The following is an 18,715-nucleotide window of genomic DNA, read 5'->3' on the forward strand; positions in this document are numbered from 1 at the left end:
TGGAATATGAAAAAATTTATGGTGGTACATAAAGACATAACTTTTTTAAGTATTAAGGAAAATTTTATAATTCTCACATTAATTATGTACTTCTAAACTTAGAATTTAGTCTGTTGTGACTACCAAGAGAGAATGTTTGAAATTATAACAGATAAGGTGGATACACCACCAGTAATTTGGTCATTTTACTTTATTCTTTTTCAATGCTGAACTTTTCACCAGCATGAACTTATATATCTGAAAAATCACAGAATTATCTTCCTCCACATAATCTTAAATCTTATTATTTGGAAACTTGAGGATAACTTTGGATGACTTCTGGTTTAGAGCTCACCTAAAGAGAAAGAGATATGGTACTAATGCTATGTGTATGACCTGCTTTTGACAAGCGAATCAACCCTCTGCAAAATATTTTAATTTCCACATAGATTACACCTCATATTTTAGACCTGTTTCATATCTGTTGACATTTCAGACTCAACATGTCTTAGTCTAAACTATGCCCATGTCTTGATCAAAATCCTAACCTTCTCCAAAGCTTTCCCCAACCGCCTTAATCTAAGTGATGCTTCTAAACCTTATTAAATATGAGCGCCTGGACAGGAGTCTCAGTGACTCGGCAGATCTAATTGTCCACTTGTTAGAAAATGGAGTAAGGAATAAAAAAGCAAGTCCTCATTGGTCAGGAGATGGTAGATTTCAAACTTGCCAATGCTAATGACATAGTCTGACCAGTTTTTCACCTGGTACTATCAGCCCTTAATTAACATCATTTGGCCCACTCTCTCCCTTGGATCCTTAGGGTCCAGGGTTAAAACTAACTAGGTTAACGTAAGTCATAACTTATGACAGTGATGCCCTGTTTATGGTTGAATATGTTATTATGCTTGAATGCTAATAATGCAGTTTTACTCATTGTTGGATTAATTTTGACTTCACATTTTTTTGAAAGATGAAAAAAAGTAGAGAAGTTTTCAGAGAGAAGCAATAAGAACTAATAAAAGGATGGTAAACTGAAAGTAGATGAAAAAGAATTCACATTGTTTTAACCTAGAAAAGGAGAACATGGAAAGTTTCTTTGGGACCATTTTCAAGTATTTAAGGCAGATTTTTAAAGAGATATTTTAGGAAGGTTGCTAGCTCACTACTTAGAGGATTAAACAAGGGAAAATGGATTTGAGAGTTTGGGTAGACAGAAGGACAATCTTCATTTCCCAAGTGAATAACCACTAGATTAGACTATCAGAAGACACTCTGGAATCATCTATGGAGAGAATTGAAAATAGGATCCATAACCATATGCTCTAAATTGTTGGAACATTCACTTCTATATAGGCAGAAAGCAAGACTAAATGACCTCTTAAGATTCTTTCCTATCTCTTATGTATGAATCTGAAAATCTTAGCCTGCACCATACAATAGAAACTGGTACGCAACATATATTAAAATATCGTGTGCAATTCAGTGTTATACAAGATGATACCATTTTTGGTATTCAGGAGAGTTTTCAGTATTTGAAAATGTTGAATATAAGGGAATGCTATTTCCTTGAGAAAGTAGGTAAGGTATTTTAAAACCTTGTTTCTGTTCCCATTCTCATTAGTTATAAACTATGCATATTTGTACAGGCCTGAGCCCGGTAGTCTCCATTTAGTTTCTACATTTGTCAATATAAGAATATTCTTGTTAAATAGAGCCTTAAAAGAAAAGTGCATCAAAGTGTGTGGTCAGTTATTTGTATTATTAAAATTTGTCTATCTTATTTTTTGTCCTTTTTGTACTATTCTCTTTCAGGTATGGCAGAATAGAAATTCTTTCTGGTTTTATTAATGGACTTTTTCTGATGGTAATAGCCTTTTTTTTGTTTGTGGAGTCAGTGGCTAGATTGATAGATCCTCCAGAATTAGACACATACATGTTAGCGGTAAGTGTTTTTAATTTACATCTGAATTCCTATTTTCATAATTAAATTAATTCATAATTAAAATTAATTATTTTTATTAATGTAATTTTCTATGTTAGCATACATTCATAACTTTTTAAACTAACCTTTGATAAAATATGTGAGCTGACAAAATAATAAAATAAGTGAATCTGTAGGCAGTATTTTATTCTGACTTATCAGATCTCTAGGTTAAACAAATATTTTCAGTTTAATACTTCAGTTGACCCATGATTGAATTTGAGTGAGTATTCAGTATCCCAGGCAGATTATTTTTGGGTCCCTCCCTATTAGTTCTCGAATCTAACTAAAGATATATCTGCTTTCCTGTGGATCTTATTAACATTTTATGCACACCAGTGCAACTTTGAGACTGTTTCTTACTAAATCATCCAAGGGATGAGAGCTAAAGAGTTTGAGTGACATAGTGGGAAGTAATTACTCTTGATTTTTCAGGTACTGTGGCATTTCATGGTTTACAGCCATATAGCACCATTGGAAGAACATCTGTGTTAAAAAGATGGAGTTTTATTTCCTAAAGGAGTTTTTAGTCATTGAAAGTACAGCATAATTTCCCAAATGGATCCACCCAATCTCTTCCTTTAGTTTGATTCTGGTTCCAGCTTGTTGTTAATCTGAAGGGCCTGTCCAAGATAAATATGCTGATTGTCATTTGAATTGAAGATCATAGTCTAGCAAGAACACACTCTTCACTTCATTTTTTCCTTGTTTACTAGCAGATCTCTTCTAAAAAACTCACTTCACTATGATATGGTACCATTTTATTCTTGGTATTGATGCAGTTACTACTATGTCATCGGCATATGAATGCAGGGAAGGAACTTTGTCATTTTTCCATTTTGGTTTTGCATGACCATGGCAAAAACCTTTGGCAAAACATACCAACCCTTGGCAAAACAGAGTTGTTTTATGCCTCATTTAATATAATCAAAAGATAAGTGTACGGAGTCATCTCTAGGAGTCTTATCAAAGAATTCTGTATTACCGTAACGTGTATAGAAAACATCTTATTGAAAGAGAGTATTTGAGGCTGCATTTTACTCCTTTGTCATCTAGTGATCAACAAACAATAACAGTGGAATTTCTTGTATTCTCTACTTTTTAGTCACTTTATGTGACTTTGAAGATGTGGCATAAGACCTGCTTCTTCCTTCTTTAGATTCTCATCAAGAATACTTTTAATAGACTATTCACACAGATTTTAGAAAGATGAAAAAGTAGACATATGGGTTAATAACACAGTAGCTTATCTGGAGCCCTTTTTGTTGGTGGTATAAGGAGTAATATTACATAGATCTTTTTTTCCCTTTTTGGGGGGTATTTTCCTATCTGAGCTCTCTTAACGGTCATTCTCTCATTGCCTTAAATTGTATCATTTCTAGGACATTTCTTCATGTACTTGCTCAGGTTCATCTCCTCTTCCCAGTTTCATCTCTTTTTAAGTTTCATTCCCTCTACAGGTGTTAGAGTGCAAGTATGGTGGGTTCCACTCTCACTGATGTTTATATAATCACTAGTGATTTACCAGCCACAGAAACATTTTGCATTTACTTAGCTTCCTCCAAGTTTTATCTGTAGATGCTTTTGGAATGATCTAGCTAAGTTTGATCTCATGCCAACCTTTCTGCTAATTATGATCTTCTGCCAGCCTTATCTACAGTGTTTTGCAAATCAGCTCCATTTTAAACTGACATTACCCTTGGCTACCAATCCCTTCTGCTTAACAAGGAGATCAGGTTTTGCTCCCTGAGGTAATTTCTGGGTTCCTTTGGCCTTCTCAATGCAACAACTATGTCCTCTCTCTTAAAGTTCTCTTATAAACAAGTAGCCCTGAGCCAGTTACTTAACCACTTAGTGCCTTAGGTAACTCTAAGAGTCTAAACCGTAGAACGGTTGTTAATGTGCTTTAGTAGAGGGAGTTTTCTAATTGAGGACCCTAAATCTAAGAAATTACAGGTCTAGTTTAAAAAGGGGGCGGTTCCATGTTGATGCCTTCTTTAATAGTGTCTCTTCATTTTTAACTCTATGGAAACATGAACATAATCATTTCAGTTTGTATCTATTTGTCATCTTCCATTTTCATCTGTAGGTGCCATGCTGTTGAATTGATCTGGCTTAGTTGATTCTTACTTCCCGCTTTCTGTAGGCTATCTTCTAATTTGGTACTGATTTTGACTTACATGTAAGTCAGTGACTGAACTGACTATCATGAGTACTGTAGGACATGAGGACAAAGTGTCTGAAGCCGTTTACTTGTTTCTTCCCACCCCACTTTTCCAAGGAGAACCTATGAGCTATCTCTCTATTTAGCTACAACTTCTTTGTCTTCTTGTTATATTTATAACAAGACAGTTGATGTTAGTATAAATCACTTCCTCCTGAGGTATGTGAACTCAATGATTATTGGACAAAGAGCTAACATTTAGAATCCTGCAATTAATGTTTATGGATTGTCTAAAAGCTGTATATTTTTAGCACCCTCTGCTTCCTTTTCTGCCATCATAATTTCAGAAGAATACTACACAGTATTAAAGCCCATCTGATTTTCCTTATTTCATGGGTTTCCATAACCCAAGAATCCATCACTCAGTGGCCATACTTGCTGGTGTGGAGCCTTTCCATCTTTGAACAGCAGGTGCATTTAGTCAGCTGGAACATAGAAGCCTTTTCAGCTTCGCCAAACCTGCCAGAGCTTGTACTCTGATGGCAAAGCCTGCAGGAACCATAGGTTTACCAGACCAGCATAATGAAGTGTCAAAATAGGACTTTTATGGAAAATAGCAAGTAGATAGAGTAGAAAAGTGTCAGTATTTAAATCAGGAGGTCTAGATTCAAACTACTGTTTTGCTAATTACATGTGTTACCCTGGACAGGTCATTTGTAAAATTTAGGAGTTAGACTAGAGGATCCCTGAGGTCCCTTATAGACCTAAGTCCTATGTTGTTAAATTTCTAATGCATTTTCAGAAAAACATCTTGTAGTGATCCTTTTGAACATAAAGGAATTCTAAAAACTCATCAGCTTAATGACGTCAATTCTATTATTATATACAATATCTTTTTAAACTTAAAAGGAAAACTAAGGGGATGGGACAGTAAACTTTTCCTCTTGTCTCTCTTCTGACCCTCTGGGAGCCCACAAGCTGAAAGTAGAAAGCCTCCCGTCCCCCAAATCCTGCTGTATAACTGCTTCTTGGCTGTTGTTTAGAATAGCTGCTGGTAGGGAAGAAAGGAAATCAGTGTAACTTTTGTCCCAGCTGAGAGCAGTTCCTTATATGAGTTAGTCTTTCCTCTTTCTCTGATGGGCCCCAGATACAATCTGTGTACACTGAAAATTAGGAGCTATGGAAATAATTTTTCTTATGAATGAGTTTTTTTATTAGCTGTCCTTTATCAGAGACAAAAATGACCTGTGTAACACATTTATATAACTGGATTTTTTATTCACTAAAATTGCATATCATAAAGTGGCAGCGGCTAATAGGCTCATCAACACAGTGCTGCAGTTTGCCATGGTTTCAGTTGAACCCAAACCCTGCTTGCAGATCCCTGGCCAAAGCACCAGAAAAGATCTAGAATTCTTTTACTGTCTGTATGACTTTGATCACATCACTTAAGTTCTGTTTCTTAATCTGTAAAATAGGACCTTTGTGGTCCCAATTCTGCAATCTGTGATCTTGTTCCTTTCTGGTGTTTTCATGGAACCTTGGAAACAAAGGTAGTAACTTTGTAAGAAAGGTTTGCTTTTGCAAATAATTGTCAGTCTTAATTTATTCTCCTGGAATATACAATGTAGTCTGAAGGATTGTGTGGTTCGTATTATAACACTGAATATAGCATATTCCTACCTGACAAATATTAAACAACACCTTCTAAAAATTTGCTATGCAGAGCAATAATTTATTCAGTGACCATTTATATGACCTGTGGGGTGATGCTACATTTAAATTACGTTTAGAGGATCTGATATATTCCAAAGCACCCTGGGGGGGAATATGACAAAGGCTAGCTAGGAAGCCAGTTTAAAACTTTTCCCCACAACATGTTAAAAGCTCCATTCAGAATTTAGTGTGTGCTTAGCATGTTGCTGATGACATTCTTTTACTTATTGCATTCTAACTTCCTTATCTCTTATTGCAAAGGACTCCTAGAACTATTTGCAAATCTGTACTATTCATCATGTGTATTCTTATTTATATACTCCAAAGAATTCAAATAGATTTTGCCACACAGTCCCTGATTACAAGTATTAACCAGGGTTAATGCAAACTACTGGGAGATGGAGTGTTAAGCTTAATTTAATTTAGTCTTTCTTTTATGGATTAATTAGAAAAACCTTTATTTCATCTTTTGTCAGAAATCATTTTTAAATGTAGTAGTACTGTGCTTTTCCTCCTATGCTAAGCATAATGAATATAATTTAATCTTTTTCTGATTGGGAGTTTCATAGTAATCATTCTGAATGACAGCTATGAAGTATCTTGCTATGATATAATGTACATAGACACAGGAGTATACTGACATATCATGATAGCTGACTTTCCAAGTAAATCTAATATTTTGGGTTTCTTTTATGATTTACCTCTTGGATAAATTGAGCATGAGGAAAGGGAATGTTCTGGTTAGTTTCTTTTTGAAAATGATTTTTTTTTTACTATCATTTTTATTTCTTCTTCTATTTATTCCAGTAATGAGATCAGTGAGATAAAGGGTTTGATTTCCTCTTTCATCATACTTCTAGATTACTGAGCAGAAAGTTTCTACTAATAGTTATGATTTTACCTTGCAGTTATATAATACCAGCTGATAATTAAGTTAAAATTGAAAAGAGGTGTTATTTTTCTAAAGGTTATGACCTTTCTGTCATTATAAGTGTCTCCAGCATAATATCGCCCTAATTTTATTTATATCTTATCAAATTCTACCTGGTATTACAAAATCCTACCATGATGTTCATCCATTTGCCCATTTATGGAATTAACTGTCCCTTATAGTATCATATCTTCTTAGAACTAATTAACATGTCAGATAATATACTGCCGCTTTAAAAAAAAAAAAAGAGCAACTTTTCATGAGTGGTCCAGAACTTTCAGTGGAAGTAATGACAATATATTTTTAAGAAAATAGGCCACACCTTCTGTTATTCAGCTTATTTTTTCTCCATCTTTTCAAAGGTAGTTATTCTTAATTAGGAAAGAAGATATTAGTGTTGCATATCTTAAGGAATTTTTTTTTAAAAAACATGAGATGGAAACATTGTAATCAGTGTATTTTTATCCCCGATCACTTTCTTCCTGTATAAGATGAACCTGATTTCTCAAATGACAAATTTAAAATGGATGCTGAGGAAAAAGAAAGTTCTTCATTCATATTTTCTTGTATAAATCTAATAAAACAGCGGAAAAAACCCAACACAACTGACCAATACATTGAAAATATCTGAAAACATGTACATCATGTAGTGCCTGTGGGAACTGCTGCTATAAATATTTTGGCATATATAGAGACTTTATTCTTATCAATGGCTTCTTTGTAGTATAAGCCCAGTAATGGAGTCTCTGATTCAAAGAGTATGGGCATTTTAATCACTTTATATGCATAATTCCACACTGCTTTCTGAAATGCTTATACCATTTTTCACAGCATCACCAACAAAATATTAATGTGCCTATCCTTCCAGATCCCCTCCAACATTGACTGTTGCCATTTTTTGTCATCTTTGCCAACTTTCTGAGCATGAGGTGAAACCTCAAGATTGTTTTGATTTGCAGTGGTGCCAAATGGGAATTATTTTTATCTATTCATTAAAACAGGTTCAGCAGGGACTCTCTTCTATGACATTTTCAAGATCATTACTTTGTTACCTTATATACTTGAAAGTAATAGAATACCTTTTTCCAAATTTTAGACTTCTTGCTAATTCAAGTTAACCATTTCCAAGGTGGTTTTAGTGAGATTTTACTGTAAATATTTTTATACTGTTAACAAAAAAAAAATTGGGCACATGGTAATTTTGTAGTAAGAAGTTTAACAATGTATGATAGGAAAAATAGTGAAGTTAGATTTTCTTTTCTCCCTTTTAATAGCCTGTCTCAGTTGGAGGGCTGATAGTAAACCTTATTGGTGTCTGTGCCTTTAGCCATGCCCATGGCCATGTCCATGGAGCTTCTCAAGGAGGCTGTCACTCACACGATCACAGCCATTCACACCATGGACACAGTCATGGACACAATCATTCTCACAGCGATCACGGGCACAGTCACAGCCACGGACACTCCCACGGATCTTCAGGAGGAGGCATGAATGCTAATATGAGAGGTAAGTGCTGGCTAGGTGTTCTATAACAAGTGAATTAGTTGTAGAAATCAAGGATGTGCTGTAATGTGCCCACCAAAACTACTTATTCAGAAAAATAAACATACTGCCAGGAGAGTCTCCAGACAAAGAACACACAGTGGGGACTGTATCACTCTTTACATTGGGAAGTTCTAGCAATGGCATGCAAAGTCTTGAAGCTCTTTATGAGAGAAGGGTTGAAAAGTTGTGCCATGCAGGATTGCACAAGAATTCCCTCCTTGTCCTGGGAGGAAAGAGATCATTGTGCTTTCTGAAAGCTGTTTAAAAAAGAGATGCCATTGGATTGGAAGTCCAATAAAGACATTAGCTATGTCGAGTTCTTTGTTAATCAGGGTAGCAAGATTCCATTGTCTGAGTAGTGTAAATGGGTGTGGTTTTTCAGAGGAAAGAGGAAAGAGAAAAAATGTATTTAGCACCTACTATGTGCCAGCCATGGTGCTAAGCACTTGGAATAATCTTGGGAGGAAGATGGTGTTATTATCCCCATTTTACAGATAGGGAAACTGAGGCAGCAACAATTACGTGGCTTGCCCAGGGAAACATACCTAGTAAATATGAGGGGTCAGATAGAAACTCCAGGTCCAGTACTCAGACCCACTGAGCCATCTAGCTGCCTCTAAAGAGCTAATAAAAAGAGCTGAGTACCAAGGACTAAGACAAAGGGGATGGGATAAGAGAAGAAAATGACAGAAAAGAATTATGCCAAGTCTTATGTTAGGAGTGCTAGAGGAGAAAAATTTCAAATTGGTTCACCAATGTCAGACATTGCAGAGAGGTCAAAGAGAATGAACATTAAAATCAGTCTAGCTTGGAGCAGAATTTCTCAAGCCATTCCATGTAACTTTTAGTGTAATGTGACTAGGCAGAATTCCATGACAGAATTATCCCTCTAAAATGACAAATGAGGATTGCCTTGGTATGTAATGGATAGAGGGCTAGCCTTGGAATCAGAAACACCTCGATTTAATTCCTGCTTCTGACACATGCTAGCAGTGTGACCATAGACAAGTCGTTTAACCTCTCCATGTACCATTCTTTAAGACTCTGAAATTATAAATGATTTCCTCTTCTGAATATGTAAAGAATTTCTGCCCTGAGAGTTCACTACACCAGTGAAAGCACAGATGTGTGTGTGTGATGAAATTATGTGCAAAAAGTACTTCTGTGGTGCTTTTAAAGTATCATAATTAATTAATTGCCCCAATTTTGCTTCAGAATTTTCACAGACCCCTTTTATTCCGGGAATAATATGTGCCACTGCTTGCCATTCCCCCACCCCCAGCATCTATATATTCTGGCATTTTAATTCAAACATCAGAATATTCAGTGACCACTTTGGTATAGGAAAACTATTTCTGTTAAGCTATTAATTTGTTGAGTTAAATATGTGCAGTGAAACTCATAGTCACATCTTAGAATTAATAGGAGGTTTAAGGGGTTTTTTTCTCATAGCAGTGTTAGGGAAAACGAAAGAGAAAAATAATATGATTATTTGGGTTTTACGTGAATATATAACATGATTGGGGGGAAGAAACAAGTGTAAATACATAGGTATCAGGAGATAACTAGAAAAAAATCATACGATTTCCTTCTAATTTTTAAATACACATCCATCTTCGTAGAGGCAAGAATAAAAGACTTCCTGCCTGTATGCTTCTGTATAGTTTAACCATATAAATGCATAGATTTTTTTAAGCATAATTTTAATATATGCACGAATAATCTTGCAGTTTTTAGAATTCTAATTATGCCTATAAGTGAATTGATAATTGATTATGTATGTATATGTGTGTGTGTGTGTGCCCGCACACATGTGTGTTTAAAGATGTTTATGTTTTATTTGCAGGTGTGTTTTTACACATATTGGCAGACACACTTGGCAGTATTGGTGTGATTGTATCCACAATTCTTATAGAACAATTTGGATGGTTCTTTGCTGATCCTCTCTGCTCTCTTTTTATTGCTGTATTAATTTTTCTCAGTGTTATTCCACTGATTAAAGATGCCTGTCAAGTGCTGCTTCTGAGGCTGCCACCAGAGAATGAAAAGGAAATAAATATTGCATTAGAAAAGGTGGGCTTTGAACTTCTACATATTGTGTGTTTACTCAAATTTTTCTTTGTATTTTAACAAGGATCAGTTAAAAACTGAATAAATCCTTTCTGTACTGGAATTTTTAAAACACTGTGGTTTGCAAAAATTTGACCAAGGGATTTGATCTATATGAAAAAACTGCTTCTTTGGATTTTTTTTTTTAATTTTTTTTTTCAATTAAATATTTATTTTCTCTCCCTGCCTTTTCCCTAATGGGGGGGGGGGGGAGGGGACAACAGCCCTTGTAAGATAAATATGCGTAGTTAAGCAAAACAAATACCCACATTGAGTATATCCAGTCATTCAGCATCTTTAGTCCATTACTTCTCTGTCAAGATATAGGGAACATACATTATCATTTGTTTTCTGGAATCATTATTGTTCATTGCATTAATCAATGATTTTTTATAGTCTTTCAGTGTTTTTTATTTAGACTGTTTTTGTATAAATTGTTCTCCTGGTTCAACTCACTTGACTGCCTCAATCCCTATAAATCTTTGCCATGTTTCTCTGAAACTATCCCTTTAGTAGTTTTTTTTATGGCTCAATAGTACTTAATTACATTCATATACCGTAATTGTTCAGCCATTCCCCTTTTGATGAAGATCCCCTATTTTTCCTTTTATCCAGCAATCAGTGAATCTTCTACCAACATAATCTTTTGATTTCTGAATATTTGTATGTATTCAGATATTTTTGCCTGTATATATTTATACTAGAAGTACAAAAATTGTAGATGAATGATGAGTATTTCATGGTGGAGTTTTTTTGCATAGAATGGTAAAGGGGGTGTGTTTGCATATCCATATATCATTATATGTGTAAATCTGAAGACAGATATGTAGGCATTAGGTGAAAATATATTAGCATATCTCAGTGTTTTAGGAGTATGTTGGAGATCTATACTGTGTATCATGTTTCACGGGTTAGTGCCATTGTGTATTTGTCATCAGTGATTCAGAAACCTGGATGTAACAGCCACTATGACCTATTTTCCAATCAGCTATTTTGAGACGCTATTTATATGTAAGGATAAAGTTGTAGTTTTTACATTTGAACTACCTTTCTCTCTTGCTGGCCATCTACTTTGTTCTTTCCTCCTCTGAGTAAAGAATTCCCAGCCTCTCTCTACACATATTCAAAGGTATTCAATGAAGTGATTTTTTTCTTGGATCAAGAAGGATTACTAGGTAATAGACAAATTAACAACTAAATCAGTGTGTGCTACTGTATTTCATTTCTGACGGATGAAAAATACTTATCGCTACCTTTTTTCCATTTTGCAGATTCAGAAAATTGAAGGTTTAATATCCTACAGAGACCCTCATTTTTGGCGCCATTCTGCCAGTGTTGTTGCTGGTACAATTCACATACAGGTGATGTCAGATGTACTGGAACAGCGGATCGTACAACAGGTAAAACATATTAAGAACTTGTAACTATATTCAAAAATATAAAAATAGCTTTCCAAAGGGGTCACTTGGCCTAAGCTTATTTCTAGGTATCTATAACCAGCTAATACACTTTCTTTTCTTTTGGGGAAGGGGAAGGAGGGAAGGCAGGGCAATTGGAGTTAAGTGACTTGCCCAAGGTCACACAGCTAGTAAGGGTGTCAAGTGTCTGAGGCCGAGTTTGAACTCAGGTCCTCCTGATTCTAGGGCCAGTGCTCTACTCCCTGCGCCACCTAGCTGCTCCGGCTAATACATTTTCAAAGCATTCCAAATCTGTCATTTGCAACTTTCATAGAATTTTCCAGTACTCATTGACCTCAGTAATTGATAAAGACATTTCCAAGAGGGAACGAAGAAAAAACTGAACTGCTTCCAGTGATATGACTACACAATTGAGAAGCTACTGGCAATCCCTCCTCTGAGAGGCTTCTTGAGAAAGTATGCCACATTAAGTTCCAGGGAATTTCTGGCATCCTGTATAAACGCAGATATACTAAAAATGTGGTTCCTCTTTGTTGAAAGTAGAGTAATATGGGTCATGTGCAGCTTCTAGGAGGTGAAAAGAAGTTATGCCTGTCTAGAGTAGTTGGCTACACACAGGCTTTAAGACTGTCATTGGGCACTAGAATATGCCTTTTTAATTTGATTCAATACCACATATATAGAAATTGTCAGGCTGAATGACAGTTTCAGCAAGGAAGTAGCTGTGAAAGCTATGCTTTTTAGCCAGCCTGTCTACTGTAGGCCATCAAAATCAGGCTGTTAATGCAGTTATTTATTTATGAATACACTACTATGTAGTGACAAGCATAAGCACAAATTCTAAAAATTTAAAACAATCAGTTGTTTTAATCTGAGAAGTAGATTAGAACTGTTAGGTTTGGTTTTTTTTTTACATTTTAATCAGCAGATGTATTTTTGATGTTCCATTAACTATGAAAGGTATTTTCCCCACTCTTAGCCTCCCTATCCCACCTTACCCTCCTTCCAAATAAAATATCCAGCATTCCACCTTTGGTAATAAATTTCCATTTGCTATGTCAGTTATTCATTGGAGCATATTCTATTAAATTAGTACTAGTAAAGTCTATGTAAATCATTTACATAAACTCAAAAAATACCATAACCTTCTCTTCCCACTGCCTCTTTAGAATTGAAGTTAGTCTCTTGGTACTACCATCGATAAAACTTTCCAGTGGAGTGAGGATATGTTTGTACTGATCTATTCATCTAGCCTCACTCACTCCCTGTTGATATTATGGGCCAGTTTGTTGGATGATAAGCCAGAGTGAGGGGCACAGTTAATGGTTAAAACGTAGACTGGCATTATTTCGATGTTGTTCTTGTCAGCACCATGTTCTAAGGAACAACTGGCCCTACAAACAAAACAGCGGAAGCTGCCTTCTGTCCTTAAAGCTACCGGTGGACGACCACATCTGAGAATATATTTTCCATGCCAGTGAAACTTATCTGTCCTATATCTTATCTCAGGGCCAGGTTCTGTGTCCCCCAAGATGACACTTTGGTAATTTGGCATGCTGATGCTTATAAGAGAAAGCTAGAGGCCCTTCCAGTGTTCCTCTCTTTTCCATCTAATCCAAAGGAGTGATTCTAGTGATTAAAGTTTCAGACCAGGTAGGAGGGGACAAGGGGGGCACTGACCTTTTTGCATGGTAGGTTTTTCAGTAGTTGAACCTTCGGCCCTCTCCAAAACACATTGTTAGCCACATATTTTGATTCTGCCCGAAACTCAATTCATTAACAAAATGTTGGTTATAACTAATTGGATAGCCATGGAAGTGTCCTTCCATGAGTCTTTAAACACCTATTTTGTTCCAGACACTGTGCTAAGTGCTGGGTTTATCAAGAAAGGCAGAAAATAGTCCCTCCTCTCAAAGAGCTCTCAATTTACCGGAAGACAACATGCCAACACCTATGTACAAACAAGCTATCTACAGAAGAAATTGGAGCTAATAACAGAGGAGAGGGACTAGAATTAAGGCTTCTTGTAGAAGGTGGGGTGTTAGCTGTAAGGTGAAGGAAGCCAAGGGAGCCAGGACACAGAGGAGAGGAGGGAGAAAAGTTCAGTCTTGGGGTTCAGCCAGTGAAAATACTCCATCAGGCGATCTTGTGCATGGAACAGCGAGGAAGCCAGTGTCACTGAACCATAGACCACAGGCTGGGGAGGCATCAGGTGTTAGAAGCCTGGAAAGATTGGGGTGAAGGGCTAGATTATGAAAAGCTCTGAATCCCAAACAGAGAACTTTATGTTTGGTCTTGGATATGATCAGGATTCATTAGAGTTTATTAATTAGGTGAGTGACATCATCAGAACTGTGCTTTAGGAAAATCATTTTGACAGCTGAATAGAAGATGGACTGGAGTTGGGAGAGACATGTGGCATGGAAACCAGCCACCAACTCTTGCAGGAGTCAAGGCATGAGGTGATGAGGGCCTGCACTACAGAGTCAGAGGAGAGAAAGGTATATAACAGATGTTATGAAAATAAAATCAACCAGTCTTTGGAACAAATTGGATATGGCTGGAGGGTGAGTGAAAAAGAGGAGTCAAGGGTGCCTGGGACAGCAGTGGTGCCCTTGCAAATAATAGGGAAGTTTGGAAGCAGGGAGAAAAGTTTAAGATTTGAGTTTAAGATATCTGTAGGACATCCATTATGAGATGTACAGTAGACAATTGGAGAGTAAATCTGGAGAGCAGGAGAAAAGTTAGAGCTGGATAAGCAGATTTAACATCATCAGCATAGAGATGATAATTGAATTCCTTTGAGGACATTTAGGAGGCTTCAAGGTACAGGTACAGTGGGAAGAGCACTGGTTCTGGAGTCAGAGTCACATCCCAACTTTGATGTTTACTATTTGTGGTCTCAATACCTTGTTCAAGTCACTTAACCTCCCCGGGCCTCAGCTTCCTCTTCTACAAAATAAAAGTATTGGAGCACATGATCTCTAAGATCCCTTCCAGTTCTATGATACAATGAACATAGAGAACCATGCACATGGTGATTCGGCTCTTAAAAAATAGTATTCAAAAGGAGTGACAGGTTTTGCAGGAAAGATAGTGAGTATTTGGTGCTAGGGAAACACTCAAATGGAGATGTCCTAAGAAAAGTAGAAGTGGCGGTGTGAATCTGGAGTCTGTAGGGAGGTAATAGCTGAAGCTGTCAGAATAAATGAAATTGCCAGGCAGAAAATTGTTGAGGAAAAAAGGCCAAGGAAAAACTTTAAAATAACATCTGCTTTAACGGGGCTGTAAGAAAAAAACAGAGTAATTAGAGAGGTAGGAGAAAAGTAAGGAGTATATGGAGTCTTGAGGTCCAAGGGAGGAGAAACTCTAGAAGCAGGGACTGGTCAGAGAGGTCAGAGAAGATGACCTTTGAGAAAGAGCAGTAACTGTCCTTTGAGAAGGTCACTTCATTACAGGGGTGAAGAACTGGAGGCATCAAATGTAAACTTTTTTCAAGAAGTTTGGCTGTGAAAGGGAAGAGAAAGATGAGATAGGAGCTAATTGGGGTAGAGAACTGAGCATGTTTGTAGATAAATAGGAAGGAACTACTAGAGAAGAGAATGAATATGCAGAGAAGGAAAGGATAGTAATGGTTAGAGTGTAGCCCTGTAAAAAGTGAGGAAGGTTGGTTTTAAGGGCTCAAATAGATCAAGTAGCCTTACCTCTTCTGAGATAGGGAAAATAGAGGGAATGGGTATGATACTAAGCAGTTTTGAGGAGTTCTAGTATTATCACCCACTCTTTTTTTTTTAAATAATTTTATTGATATATTTTGTTTCTACATCAACTACATTTCCTACTCTTTTTCCCTCGCGGCCCCCCAAAGATCTATGTCTTATAAAAATAAAAAAGAAGGGAGAGAGAGAGGAAGCCCCAGAGTACTAATCAATTTGTCCCCAGAACTCTGGGGTGATGGAAAATCTTATCTCTTTTTGGAGGCCAAGTTTAGTCATAATTTCATGGCATTCAGTTTCAGTGGTTTCTTGTTTGTTTGCGTCATCGTAATCTTTCTGTGTTCTTTCTGCTTGTTTGACTGCATCAATTCACCAATTTTCTAAATATAACTCTACCTGTGCTGTTATCTCATCACAAAAAGTTAGTTTGTTAAACTTTATTGGCAGCCTTAGAAAACTATATTAAATAACCAGGACATGATGCTAACATCCTAATATATCGTCTCCTAATTTAAAACCTTTACAATTTCTTGTAATCATGATCAGGTTACGGGAGTACTTAAAGATGCTGGTGTGAACAATTTGACAGTCCAGGTGGAAAAAGAGGCATACTTTCAACACATGTCTGGCCTAAGTACGGGATTTCATGACGTGCTTGCTATGACAAAACAGATGGAATCCATGAAGTACTACAAAGATGGCACTTACATCATGTGACATGAAATAGGATTTACCTGTTGGCTATGAATAATGAAGATTAAATGACTCACTGTTGGTAATATTGAGGGGAAATGCACATAAATGTACAGAAACAGTATACTGTATTTGGATTTTTTAAAGTTCAGTCCTACTGGATCAAGATGTTTTTCTAAAGGAATTTTTGAAATGGACTGATTATATATGTGAAACATTGATTGTATATGTGAATAATGACAGTTTGAATTACTATACTTTGTGTTTATTAAAAAAAAATCTACTATGTGTCAGCACAATGTATCATATATTCTTTGGGATGTACAAATCTTTCACATTTGATTAAGTGAAAATAGAAATGATGTCTTATAGTAAGAAGATTCATTTTCAGTGTGCTTACTTTTCTGTCATATTCTCCTTTTGTAAATATGTATTTGTACATTTATTACAAGGATTCAAATGAAGGTTTGAACTTTGACTTGGAATTTTTTTTTTGTTTGCAAAGTCTAAGCAAAACAAAATAGGAATTAAAGCTCCGTATTTATGAATTTTCTGTACATAAGATTTATTTCTAATAATACTTTTGATCCCATCTAGCAAATTGCCTAATTTGAGAGATATTTGCTAGCTATCAGTTCAAGACAAGAAATGAGAACTAGGAAATCATACAGTTATAGAATTTTTAAAATTGGTCACTTAAGCTAGAAAACAAAGAAACCAACATATAAAATAGTTTTACTTTTAGCGATATTTGCAAATCAATTGTACTAATTTTTTTGTGTTACCCATTAATCCCTCCTTTCCATGGTAGAATATACCATTTCTTGTTAGGAAGCTAAAATGGCAGGTTACTCTTCAGTGGGTAAGCAGTATTTACTGCAGCTGACATATATGCACATTGACTGTTAGTGTAAGTTTGTTTTGATGTTTCTGTTGTTTCCACCTCTTCATGACCCCATTTGGTGTTTTCTTGGCAAAGATACTACAGTGGTTTGTCATTTCCTTCTCCATAAGGAGATTAGGAAACTGAGACAAACAGGGTTAAATGACTTGCCCAGGGTCACACAGCCAGTAAGTGTCTGAGGCTGTATTTGAATTCATCTTCCTGACTCCAGTCCCATTGCTCTACCCACTGCACCACCTAGCTGCCCTTAGAAAGGGAATGAGGAGAAGGGAAAGGAAGGGAATTAGAAGGATAGGAAAAAGGAAGGATTGTTGTTGTTCAGTCACATCCAGCTCTTCGTTACCCCGTAGCCTATTAGTATTGTCCCGTGGGGTTTTCTTGACGGATACTGGAGTGGTGTGCCATGTCTTTCTCCAGTGGTTAAGGCAAACAGAAGTTAGGTGATTTGCCCAAGGTTACATAGCTAGTGTGTGAGGTCTGACTTGAGCTCAGCTCTATCCACTGAGCCACCTAGCTGACTATAATGCTATACAGCAAACCTCTTTACTATTGTCAGCTCACTTTGATGGCTCAAATAACTCACTTCTTTCTGGAACATTTAAACTATTTCTTGTAATTCAGGACTGGAAAAAAGCAACTTTAAAAATCATCCATCCCAAGATCCTCATGTTAGAGAGGAGAGAACCAAGGTCCTGAGAAGTTAGTGCTTTTTTTCCCCAGGATTACACAAGTAACAAGAAGCAGAGCTGAAACTTACCCTCAAGTCCTGCAACTCCAATTCCAATTCGCAAAAAAAAATTTTACTAGCTATCATACCACTCCTTTTTTTTCTTACCAAAGAATTTTCATTATTAGCTTATTTTCGTCCTGAGGCCGTTCTCTTGCTTATCCTATACATTGTTTTATATTGTATCATGTTCTTGATAATGTTAACGTATGTTCAATTTAGTTGGAGTCATTTAATATTTCTTGTCTCCTCCCTTTTGCATGTACCTTGAGTCAGTATTTTCACTTTAATTCATACCATCAACCCTTTTGACAGTAGAAATAATGGAATTTACTGTAGTTTATAAAAATTTATAACCACCCATCCACACTCCCTGTGCCCTATCCCAAAAGTACATAAGCAATAAAATCAATCCATGGAATCCACTGGGCTTTCATCGCTAGTTACTTTCCTTTCTTATTGAGCTATCCTAAGTACCCATTTATAATTTTTAAATATATGCTCAAGAAAGTTCTTATTCCCTAGATATTTCAGAATGTCTCATCACAAATTACTTATTTTTCAATTTTAAAGTCAGAGACCTTGCTGCATTATGGATAGAGAGTTAGCCTTATGGTCAGGAAATCCATGGTTGGAGTACTGTTACTGCCTCATACTAGCCATGTGTCCCTGGGCAAGCAACTTTTTTTTCAAAAATATATTTATTTTTAGTTTTCAACATTCACTATCATAAGATTTTGAGTTCTAAATTTTCTCCCCTTCTCACTCCCCAAGACAGCGTGCAGTCTGATATAGGCTCTACATATACAGTCATATTACACATATTTCA

The 18,715-nt window shown here is 36.2% G+C and overlaps 1 protein-coding gene across 1 annotated transcript in view; it reads left to right on the forward strand.

The window, feature by feature from the left end:
* SLC30A5 (solute carrier family 30 member 5) overlaps positions 1-18,251 on the forward strand; it is a 55,753-nt gene extending 37,502 nt beyond the window's left edge. The window contains exons 12-16 of the mRNA XM_036766541.1: positions 1,795-1,924; positions 8,049-8,280; positions 10,166-10,392; positions 11,700-11,828; positions 16,109-18,251. Coding sequence (XP_036622436.1) covers positions 1,795-1,924; positions 8,049-8,280; positions 10,166-10,392; positions 11,700-11,828; positions 16,109-16,279 — 889 coding nt within the window. The 3' untranslated portion in view covers positions 16,280-18,251. The remainder of the gene's footprint in view (positions 1-1,794; positions 1,925-8,048; positions 8,281-10,165; positions 10,393-11,699; positions 11,829-16,108) is intronic.
* Positions 18,252-18,715: the final 464 nt, after the last annotated feature.

The sequence above is a fragment of the Trichosurus vulpecula genome, chromosome 1, assembly GCF_011100635.1.
Source record: "Trichosurus vulpecula isolate mTriVul1 chromosome 1, mTriVul1.pri, whole genome shotgun sequence".
In the NCBI taxonomy this organism is placed as follows: Eukaryota; Metazoa; Chordata; class Mammalia; order Diprotodontia; family Phalangeridae; genus Trichosurus; species Trichosurus vulpecula.